Raw genomic sequence first — 11,824 nt, 5'->3', positions numbered from 1 at the left:
TATATATATATATATATATATATATATATACACACACAGTAGAATAGAATATCAAAACCTTTAAAAATGTATTATAAAAAAAAGCACCTCTACGCTTCATTGGATCAACGGCTAACATACGTGTACAAAAATAAAAATAAATCTAAAGAAGCGAACCAAAACCAGAACACTTGCGTTATTGCTGGAGTCGTTAAACATGTACATAAAGAAAAACCCAAGATAACCCTCTGCCGTCTGACATCAGTGAAGCTGCATCACACACAAACACACTCTACTCGTCATCCTCCTCATCTTCATCATCTTCTTCCTCCTCCTCGTCCTCATCCTCTTCATCATCGTCACCTTCATCATCCTCAGCCTGGGCCTTTTTAGTCGAGCCCGTCGGTCGGCCCGGCCCCCTTTTAGTGGCTCCGCCCCCTGTGCGGTACACTGCCACCTCCTGCCAATCACAGAGCGCTCACGCTCAAGCCACGCCCACATGATTAAATAAACATGACCGTGAGTCTGCGGCTCACCTTCTCGTATTTCTCGCGCAGTTTGAGGGCTTTCTGTTCGAACGGCGCGCGGTCTGTGATGCTCTGCTTCAACCACATCTCTCACCGATGGACAGACTCGGGTTCTCGCTCTTCACCATCGGCCGGTACTCTGAGCAGAAGATGAAGAACGCAGATCTGCGCAGAGGAAAACCCTCAAAACCACTCAGATCTGGAGTCATGTAGAACAGAAATTAGTAGAAGTCATTTTAATAATAATAATTATTATTATTAGTACAATTTAAAATTATAAAATATATCATATAATGATTTTTAATTACACGAATATTTACATAAATATTAATTTAATTTAAAACACCAGTGTAATGTGACAGACACTATCACAACTAAAAAGAGTTTGGAGCAGTTAATTTGATGCATTTAACTTTACAAATGCACTTTTTTTTTTAAGTTTTAAAGTTAAATGCATGAATCTGGTGCAAAATTAAGATCTACAACATTTTAGTTCAGGTAGTCTTTACTTCAAGAGTCCCATGAAAAACGAAATTATGATAAATAAATAAATAAGACAGTAATATATTAGTAACAACTGCACTGTAAAATAAATGTGATGAAAACAGAAAATAAAAAAATGAAAACAGAATTTTCCTAATAAGTATATTAATTACTTTACAGTAGTGAAATTACAAAACAATTGTCCCAGTTTTGTCTCTAAGATGTCTAAAAATGCAGTTTCTGTGAAAACTGGCTTACAAACACGTCTCATTACAAATCGAATGAAATGCTGTAATCATCTGTGCACGAAAATGTTGGAAATTATGTGCGTGAAAATAAATCGTAAATGTTGAACGTTGCATTCCCAAAATACACAATAATAAGCCATTTATACATGCTTCTCATTACAAGTTTGTGAAGATGTTTGGTGTTCAGATGCACATTAAAGCAGCTCAAACTCAGATGCAGAGATGAAGCAGCATTTACTGTCAACTGAGATGCTGAAAACACCAGATCATGAGCTGCTCACGTGTAAATGAACACAGTGCAGTGCCACACTCTGAAACACGATAATATAGATTTATTTCATTAAATCAGTTTTATTTAATTCAGCTGTATCATGCATACACATCCAGTCTGGAGAATAACACACTAAATGCTAAATAAAGTGTGTGTGTGTGTGTGTGTGTGTGTGTGTGTTTCAGGGAAATCTCAGCTGAGGAAATTTCATCGAGGACAAACTGAATTCATCCGCAAATTCACACCTGCACTGCAGTTACACTGCCAACACACACACACACACACACACGCTGATACACACAACCAATGCGGAATGACTGGCATGCAGCAGACCTGTCTCATGTGATCAGATGCTGCTCACTGTTTTATGTGTTTGATGTTCTGCTGCTGTTTTGGAGCTCTTCACAATATATACTGTATATATATATTTTTAAGCTAAACTAGCTAAACTCAGAAATAAACAGAATTGTGACCCTGGAGCACAAAAGCAGTCTTAAGTCGCTTTGTAGCAACAGATTCCAGATTTTCAAATAGTTGTATCTCAGCCAAACATTGTCCGATCCTAACAAACCATACATCAATGGAAAGCTTATTTATTCAGCTTTCAGATGATGTATAAATCTCAATTTCGAAAATTGACCCTTATGACTGGTTTTGTGCTCCAGGGTCACACAATTATGTTTCAATTGTTACATTTGATTTATAGATTTGAACGTCTTGAATATCAGTTCAGCTTGAAACCTGTCATCACTAACCAATCACAGAGTAGGAAAGCATGTTGGGGGCGGAGCTCCTGACAGAGGAGCTCTCAGGGGGCGGAGCTTACGGATGGTCATTGATCAGACACACAGCAGGAGGATAGCAGGTATGTCACACATTAAGACGCCTCGCATGATCATCAGGTCTAGTTTCAGTGAGGTTTTTCATGTGTTAGGGTTTTAGGAGGTCTGATATCTTCTGGTGTCACTCACAATGTCAGTTGTGCTCGTTTTAACGGCTCTTATCAAGCACACACTTCTGTCTCCAGCAGATCTGAGTGTGTGTGTGTGTGTGTGTGTGTGTGTGTGGACATTGGCTCTCTGTGTGTGTGTTTGTAATAGAAATCAATATGTGCAGCAGGAGAGTAAATAAAGCTTCAGAATGAGGATCTTCTGAAGTTCTGAATCCACATGAGGAAGAAAGTTCCAGAGCTTCTGCTGGTGGTTTAGTTAGTGTCTGGTCACCGCATTGGTTTGTGGTTAGAGATTGTGTAAAATGTATCTTTTAGGAGTAATATCTCACAGTTCTGGTCTCTGAGGAGGTTAGGATGATCCGATGCAGAGATTCCCAAACGTTTGGTCTCCCCAAACCTCTTTTGAGCTCAAACATTTGCTTGAAGCCCTGTGAAATATTACGTAAATATTTTAATAATTCAACAACACATTCACAACAACACATTCTAAGCTACACAAATAAAGCTAAAATAATGTATTTAGCTGTTTTTGATATTCTTTAATATGATGCTGGTCCTCGTGTGTGTGTGTGTGTGTGTGTGAGAGCGTGAGAGTGTGTGTGAGAGTGAGTGTGAATGAGTGAGTGAGTGAGAGTGTGTGTGTGTGTGTGTGTGTGTGTGTGCACGTTTTTGTGACAAATGAGGACGTGTGTGTGGTCATTATTTCCCGCGTGTGTTACTGGTGTTGGGTGCTGGCGGGTGTGCCGCTGGTGCTGTGGTTTATCTGTCGCTGGACAGCAGAGATAGACTGAGGAATGCAAGAGATGCTGGTGACGTCGTCAGCGCTGGGATTGATGGGAAATGAGCTCAAGCTCGGCCGGTGTTGCATCACATCTGTTGACTTTACTGATCCGGTCAAAAACACAGGAGTTTCCAACATGACACAAATAATCAACAGTCAGAGTCAGTGTGACTGATCTGTCATGATGTGATGCTGAGAGATGGTGTTCCTTATAGGTTATTATTACTAGCTATTTATTGTGAGGTATGTATAACTAGCTGAATATAAAAACAGTAGAAGTCTGTGTAATGTCTCCATTTAAGTGTGTGTGTGTGTGTGTGTGTGTGTGTGTGTGTGTGTGTGTGTGTGTGTGTGTGTGTGTGTGAATAACAGGTGTTGAAGGATGATGGATTCTGTCACAGGTTTGATTTCTGGGGTAAGAGATTCATTCAATAATTTGGTCATTATTTCATTCATCTGCTGGTCACCTTAAACATTTATGCATTATCTTTCATTTTTTTTCTGTCTTTAAACTTCTTGTTCTTCTGTTTGTGTTTCTGACAGATTTGGTTATTTTTGCTGTATAAAAATCACAATCAGTGTTTTAAAGGAATATTTTCGGTTCACTAGTTTATAATCATCAGTTCAATTTAGTGTTATTTTAGTTTTTTTTTTTACACATATATACACACACACACATGTATTTTTTACGTAATTTTTATTTCATTGTATTTTTATTTCAGTTTTAGTTATTTACATCAAATTAAACTAAACGAAAATAAGAAATGTTACGTTGGCCACTAGCTGAAATTAAAGTTGAAGTTTTTCAAATTTCATTTTATTTCAGTTAACTATTATTTTGTTTCCAGTAATGAAAATATATATTTTTTAATAGTTTTGATTTGAGTTAATTATAATAGTTAAAGACTATCATTCTCATGTGAATGTGTGTTATTATGATTCCACTTTTAAAACAGTGTGATAGTTGAAATCTCCACTGTACGTTTATTACTGTAAACGCTTTCATTGTGCATTTAATCTGGAGTTGATTGACAGTTGATTGTGTGTGAGCAGGCGGTGGGGGGCGGAGCTCAAGCGAATGAGGGCGTGGAGGAAGGGGGCGGAGTCAGGCGGAGAGTCCCTCCTGTTGAGCTGAAGCTGGTCCCGCTGGAGGAGGGGTTAGAGGTCACGCTGAACAGTGACATCACCAGCGCGCTGATGCTGCAGCGGCAGATGGACCGCAGGAAAGCAGCTGTCTACCCTCACTCACTCACTCACTCACTCACTCACTCACTCACCCACACACACACACTCACACACACAGACACACACACGCACACGCACACGCAGACGCAGACGCACACGCACACGCACACACACAGACACAGACACACACACACGCACACTCACACACACAAACACATCACACGCCAAAACATTAATCTTCATGTAGTTCAGGATCGTTCTCGACATATTTTTATCAAAGTTTATTTAATTTTTTTTTACGTTGAATTGAAGTGTAAGTTTTTGCATTAGTCAAATCTGGACACAAAGAAAGTGTTTTGTTGCTCATACTTGCTTCATATGATAGCTTGGTCAGTCACATGAAAGTAATCAGAATCAATACCGAAATTTCAAAATATACAATTGAGTGTTAAATACCGTAAACAGAGACATGGTCTGAAAAACTGACAAATTCAGATTTATGTAGCTTTATTGGTATAGTAAAAAGATTTTACAAATTATAGCACTCTGATACTATAGTGCTGAGCATTGTCACATAACATCATTTTGACTGTACTGTTTAACATCAGCTCAATGGTGTATGCAGATTATATGATATATGAAATTTCATTGTAAAACAAAACCAATCCAATAATGCTAACACCAACTCACAATTCAATATGAACACATGGGAGTTTAGCCTAATGGTACACAACTTATAAAGTATCATGTTTTAATCAAGTTGTTATTTATTTATTTATTTTTAATGTATGTGTATGTTAAAAGTACCATTCCGGCAGCGAGAACGATCCTGAACTAAATGAAGATTAATGTCTTGGGTATGATGTGTTTATTGAACCAATCAGATAAGAGTGAATGGAGAGTCAGAGAGAGGCTCATGTGATTGGCTACAAGAAGAAGGTGGCCCCGCCCTCCCCCTCACGCTTGCAAGACTCAGTTAGTGAGAGAATCGTGCCAAAATTATAAGCGCAGAGCAAAGAAAGACGGAGCTTGGAAATGCAAATTTAATTTATGCTTACAATTCAATTCAGTTCAATTTTGCTTACAGTCTTATATACACGTCCACAACTCTTGCCCTGCATACGCAAATCTTTTAGGCATTATTTTACCTTTATAGAAATATTTTATAAAATAAGTCCTACAGAAATTACGTTTATATTTCAATAATTTAACGGCTCACATGACATGTAGAAAAACTAATAAAATATTTAATCTTTTTTAGTAAGTGCTTTACTTTCATAGTTTCTATTTTAAAAATAATTCAGTTCTACATCTTTATTAATTATAAGTGTTTTATTTAGATTTTTTTTTATTTTGAAATTTATTTTATTTTGACATTTTTATGGTGTGATTTTTAGTAAGTTATATAGTAATTATTAGCAAGTGTTTCATTTTAAAATAATTTAGTTTAATTCTGTAGTTTTTATGATTTAATTCATTATAAGTAAGTGTTTTATTCTGCTTTTTTATTTTTAAATAATTTATTTTATGACATTTTTATGATTTAATTAATTGTAGTAAGTGCATTATTTTTTAGGCGCAGTGAATGTCACATTTTTTCTTAAGGTGGGTGTTTAGCTCCGTTGTACCCTATATATATATATATATATATATATATATCATTATTTTGATATATATATATATATATATATATATATATATATTTAAATAATTTAGTTTAATTTACATTTTTATTTTTTATTTTATTATTATTTTTTTAGTAAGTAATACATACATTTTAGTACTTATTATTATTGTAGTATTGTGTTTCATTTTGATTTTGATTTTAAAATCACTTATTTGTATGACCTAAAAAGTGTTTTATTTTGATTTGTTTTCATTTTACAACAATTCATTTTAAGTTGACATTTTAATGATTTAATGTTTAGTAAGCAATTTAGTCATTTTAGTAATTATAATTAGTAATTAGAACATTTATTTGTTTCAGCTGGACATTTTTATGATTGAATTCATTTTTAGTAAGCGTTAATGTAAGGTCATGTGACCACAGTGTTGTTATTTCAGACACTTGGTTAATCCAGTGATATGTAGTGCTCTAGGATCAGTGTCGGTCTGGTCCACAGCGTTCCTGCTGGGATACGTGGCGTTCCGGGGAATGTGTCGTCTGTGCGGGAACGACGGCGATCTGATTCCTCTGAGCGACGCGGCGGGAGCTCAACACTCGGCCGAGGGAGGCGTCATGTACATGGCAGAGCTCCGAGAGATGCTGAAGAAGTACCTGAAGGAGGAGAGGATTGAGAACACACTCAGGTCAACAGCTACTGTTATTCACTGTTTATCACTCTGAGACTGCTTTAAAAATCATCTGTATTGTATAAAGCACTATAGAAATAAAGGTGACTTGACTAAACATTGAATAAAAAAATGTCAAATAAATTGACAAAAAAATAAATAAAAATAAACATTAAAAAATATATTTTGAAATAAAAATGTTAAATTATAACAAATAAATTATTTTAAAATAAAAAAATAAATCATAAGCGTATAAAAAACATATTTTTAAAATAAAAACAAATCAAAACAAAACTAAAAATGTCTTAAATCACAAAAAATGTCAAATTAAAATAATAAAAAAAAATACAAAAATAAAATAACTAAATAATAAAAATGCCCAATTTAAACAAATAAATTATTATAAAAAAAGCTTTCTAATAATTTAATCAAAAAAAGTAACAAAATATTTTTAAATAAAAAAAATGTACTACAAATGATCAAGTATACAATTAAAAAGAAAACAAAATATAACACTTACTAAAAATTCAACCATAAAAATATAAAATTAAAATAAATAAATTTATTTTAAAATAAAAGCAAATCAAAATAAAACACTTACTAAACATTTCTGAATTCACAAAATTATCTAATTAAAAGTAAAAAAAAAAAAACAACCAAAACAAAAACTTGCTAAAAATTAAATCATAACATAGTATTTTAAAATAAAAAATCTAAGTCAATATAAACACTAAAAATTCATTAAATCGTAATGTCAAATTAAAATAAGTTTTTAAATTAAAACAATCAACAAAAAAAGCATACTAAAAATTGATTAAATCATGAAAATGTAAAATAAAAATTTAATTATTGTAAAAAAAAAAAAAAAGCAATACCAATAATTAATTAAATATTAATGTTATAAATTTATAATAAAAAATGTTTAAATAGAAACTATCAAAATAAAACCCCAAAGATAAAATATTTAATTTATTTTATTTGACCAATTAAACAAAATGAACGCAGGCGTGACCTTTGACCTTTGACCTGTGGCCGGAGTCCTGCTGGTGTTGATGTGTTGTGGTGTTTTCGCTCAGGCGTGTGAGTCGGGCGTCTCATCCTCCGGGGTCCTCAGAAGGAAACGCGGTGGCCAGAGAAATCCTGCAGAACCTGCAGAACCTGCGCATGGATCACACCTGGACCGACTCGCACTACGCCACGCTGCAGTTTCCCTCCAGGTGAGCGTCCGTCAGCGATTGGCCGAGCCAGCGCCGCTTCAGCCAATCACACGCCTGCCCTGCTCCCACAGGACGCAGCCGAACGCGCTCTGGTTGGTGGATTCCGAGGGGGCGGAGCTCGAGGAGATTCCATTGGACAGTAAGGGATACTGCGCCTACAGCGCCACGGGAACGGCCACGGTAACCACGGCGACGGCGCATAAACCAGTGCAGTGCATCAGTAGTGTGTTCTGAGTGTGTGTTGTTGCGCAGGGAGGCGTGGTGTACGTCAACTACGGTCGGAGCGAGGACTTCGAGCAGCTGCGCGCGATGGGCGTCGCCCTCAACGGCTCCATCGCCGTGGCGAGGGTGGGAGGAGCCGTGAGCTTCGCCGAGAAGGTGTGGCATGCGCAGGAGGCGGGGCTTGTGGGCATTCTCATCTACCCCGACCCCGCCGATGTCCCGCAGGATCCACGGCGACTCGGTCTCCATAGCAACGCCGTCATCTCTGAACACGTACGCACAGGGATTTTATCCAGACAAAACGCTTACTAAAAAATTCTACAAATGTCTATTTAAAATAAATCATTTTAAAATAAATCAATCAAAATAAAGCACTAATAATTAAATAATAGAATTAAAATATTTTTTTTACATTTATAATAAATTAAAAATTAAATAATAAGATAACAAAAATTGTATTAAATCATAATGTTTTTAAATTAAGACTTTAAAAAAAAAAACATTTTTATCTTTGTGTTTTTAAACCAAACTTTCTTTATTTTGCCCTTGTTCCTGACTCTTTCCTTAATAAATGTATACAAATGTTTTATTATTTTATAAAAATATACTTTTATTTTGTAAAATATAAACTTATATATGTCTGCTAAATGACTAAATGTAAATGTAATATATTATTTATTTTAGAAAAAAGATTTTAATATTCTACTTTGAACTTTTTCATGAGAATTTAAAAATCTTATTTCACTCTATATCTTATTTTTTAATGTTTTTATACTGCTGTTTTTTTCAGGAATTAAAAATAATAATAATTATAGTTTAAAAAAATGGATTAATATAGCTTTAAGCTTTTTTTATTGTCTCTTTAATAATTTTTCTTAGTTTTTAAGAGTTGAAATGCTCTAGAATGGGTCTGTTTTAAGACTTTATTTACTCCTTTTCAATAGATTTATAGAAGTAGCTAAAACAGTAATTCTTCATAAGAAAATCTTTTTAAAAGTCATATTTCACCTCACGTGGTATTGTAGTTTTTTGTGTAGTTTTTTGTACTGCTGTCTATTTTAAGGAAACAAATGTTTTCTAATATTAAAGGATTAAAACATCTTGAATCTTTTTCGTCTCTCTTCCTAATGATGAAATCCTGTTTGAGCATTTTAATTCAGAAGTCCGTTATTTTTCATAACATTTTGTGATTATAACGTCCAAGGCTAGTCAAGCTTCTCTAAGTGAGAATCCCAGCGCAGGATCATCAAACCTCTGCTAAAGCTAAAGCCCACGACTGCATGTTTGTTCTCTGAATGGTGTTAAAATGTGTCTAGACACAGTTCACAGTCATGTCCTATCATCCTATCAGGTGCATCTGGGCTCCGGTGACCCGTTCACACCTGGATTTCCCTCCTTTAACCACACCCAGTTCCCTTCCACCCAGTCCTCAGGCCTGCCAATCATCCCGGCTCAGCCAATCAGCGCAAACGTTGCTTCCAAACTGCTCAGGTAAGCCCCGCCCCTTTCATTGATCAATCACAACATCTGAATCAGGAGTTTTATGTGTGTGTGTGTGTGTGTGTGTGTGTGAGTGTCTGTTTGCATTGGGATGTTTTGGCTTCACTTTTCTGGAAAGAAGTTTTTTTTACAGTCTATGATATACAGTATATATATATATATATATATATATATATATATATACAGTATGTGTGTGTGTGTTTGTGTCTGTGTATGTGTGTGTCATGTGATTTTACTCTTTTTCACTGTAAATTATATGGTAATTCATAGTTGTTACTACCAAAAATGATAAATTTTGGATTAAACAGGTTCTTTACTGTATACGGAATGTTACATTTAACCATTTAACAGGTTTTTACTGTAGAATTTTAGATTTTTGTCTTTGTGACATTTGTTAGAGTGAACAGTGGATGACTGCGCAGTAGTATTGATGTACTGCTAGTAAATACAGTGCTGTTGATGTTCTCCAGGCGTCTGCACAAAGCCGAGAGCAGGAACAGAGAGCTCGATCAGGAGATGGCCGGACTGAGAGAGGAGATCCTCAGACTGACCGCCGGCAGGGACCAAGGTCAGGAATGATCTGTGATCTGGAATTAGCATTACAGATGTCACACTGACTGTATGTAATATTATCTGTGCAGTGTGTTTGAAGCTCTGCCCTGAGAATAGTGATAAATATCTTGTCCGGGAATAGATAATGAGACACAACACAACAACTGCAGGATCACATGACTAGACCTGTCACCAAGTTCATGCCTGACGATTGTCAAACAAATAATAACTGTGATTAACCATTTAATTGTCTGTTTTGTTCGTCACTTACAGTGGAAGCCTAATTTTTTATTTATATTTTGACATGGAGACATATAATTAAATAGGCATTTTTAATACTATGAATTAAATATTTAAACTTCTAAAAATCTTTTTAAATGAAATTAAATACATATATTTATTTAAGTTATTTATTAATAATTTATAGGAAATATTTTTAGTAGTGCTGTCAAATCGTGATTAATCGCATCCAAAATAAACGTTTTTGTTTGCATAATATATGTATGTGTGCTGTGTATATTTATTATGTATATATAAATACACACACATGCATGTATATATTTCAGAAAAATAGGTTATATTTATATATTAAATATATTTATTTATAATATAAATTATATGAATATAAATATAGACATGTAAATACATATAAATATTTTCAAAATATATACTGTCTGTGTGTGTATTTATGTATACATAATAAATATACACAGAACACACACATATATTATGCAAAAATATCGTGATTAATCGTGATTAATCATTTGACAGCACTAATTTTTAGTAATGCTTGTTTCAGCAATGTTTTAGGCCCAATTATTAAACTTTATGATGATCAAGTTTTGAAGCTTTTAGAGATATATATATATATATATAGTTATTAATATATTATATACAAGAGAAGCTGTCTACAACAAAATATGCTATTTACTTAATTTTGTAACTTTTATTCTTAAATTTTATATCTCATATATTTGTTCTTCAATTAGTGACAGGCCAACATAGTTCTATAAACATGAACTTACAGGGTTCCTGTGGGTCTTAAAAGGTTATAAAAAGTCTTAATTCACCCTTTCACAAATTAAAACATTAAAAGGCCTTAAATCATAGCAGTAAGTCTTAAATTAATAAAATCATCACATTAAATGTAGCATGAACTGCTAAATGAATCTCTTCCTCAGTATTTTTGTCTTGTTTTCCAGTACAAATATCTAAACTTCCTTAATTCAAGATACATTTACTGGAGATGCAGCATAAAGATATGAGGTCTTATGAAACTGAACAAAATGAAGTGAATGTATGAAAACAAGAACAAATATCTGTCAGTGGTGAATGAAGACAAGTTTCCCGTTGAATTAAGATGATCTTTCTGAGCCTATTGGCAGATATTTCATAGAAAGGTCTTAGAAATCTTAAATTACCTTCATAAAACCTACAGAGTGTGACCCAATGAAGACAGTGTTCTGCTTGTGATGAGACATAATGTCTCAGAAGGTTCCTGCACATCTTCTGTCTCTGGTTTCTTGGACTGAATGGTTCTTTGTAAACATGCCATCACGCATTATGTTTCCTCACGCAGGCTCACAGCGGCATCACTGTGTGTGTGTGTGTGTGT

The 11,824-nt window shown here is 34.5% G+C and overlaps 1 protein-coding gene across 1 annotated transcript; it reads left to right on the top strand.

The window, feature by feature from the left end:
• The first annotated feature begins 2,354 nt into the window (after window positions 1-2,354).
• LOC107660828 (transferrin receptor protein 2-like) lies at window positions 2,355-9,652 on the top strand. Its single transcript, XM_016450252.1, has 8 exons — window positions 2,355-2,373; window positions 3,614-3,656; window positions 4,295-4,489; window positions 6,534-6,736; window positions 7,795-7,935; window positions 8,007-8,115; window positions 8,188-8,430; window positions 9,509-9,652. The coding sequence occupies exons 2-8, from the start codon at window positions 3,624-3,626 to the stop codon at window positions 9,650-9,652; spliced, it is 1,068 nt and encodes a 355-aa protein (XP_016305738.1). The 5' UTR covers window positions 2,355-2,373; window positions 3,614-3,623.
• The last annotated feature ends 2,172 nt before the right edge of the window (window positions 9,653-11,824 follow it).

This window comes from Sinocyclocheilus anshuiensis, unplaced genomic scaffold (genome assembly GCF_001515605.1).
Source record: "Sinocyclocheilus anshuiensis isolate Anshui unplaced genomic scaffold, SAMN03320099.WGS_v1.1 scaffold2709, whole genome shotgun sequence".
NCBI lineage: Eukaryota > Metazoa > Chordata > Actinopteri > Cypriniformes > Cyprinidae > Sinocyclocheilus > Sinocyclocheilus anshuiensis.
Note: the sequence above shows the minus strand (reverse complement) of the source record. Positions and strands in the feature narration are given on the sequence as shown.

Bases quoted from the DNA above. Each gene is read 5' to 3' on its own strand.
- LOC107660828 (XM_016450252.1), top strand. From the start codon at position 3,624: ATGATGGATTCTGTCACAGGTTTGATTTCTGGG. The intron at 3,657-4,294 runs GTAAGAGATTCA...GTGTGTGAGCAG, and splicing joins TCACAGGTTTGATTTCTGGG to GCGGTGGGGGGCGGAGCTCA. The intron at 8,116-8,187 runs GTAACCACGGCG...GTTGTTGCGCAG, and splicing joins GCGCCACGGGAACGGCCACG to GGAGGCGTGGTGTACGTCAA.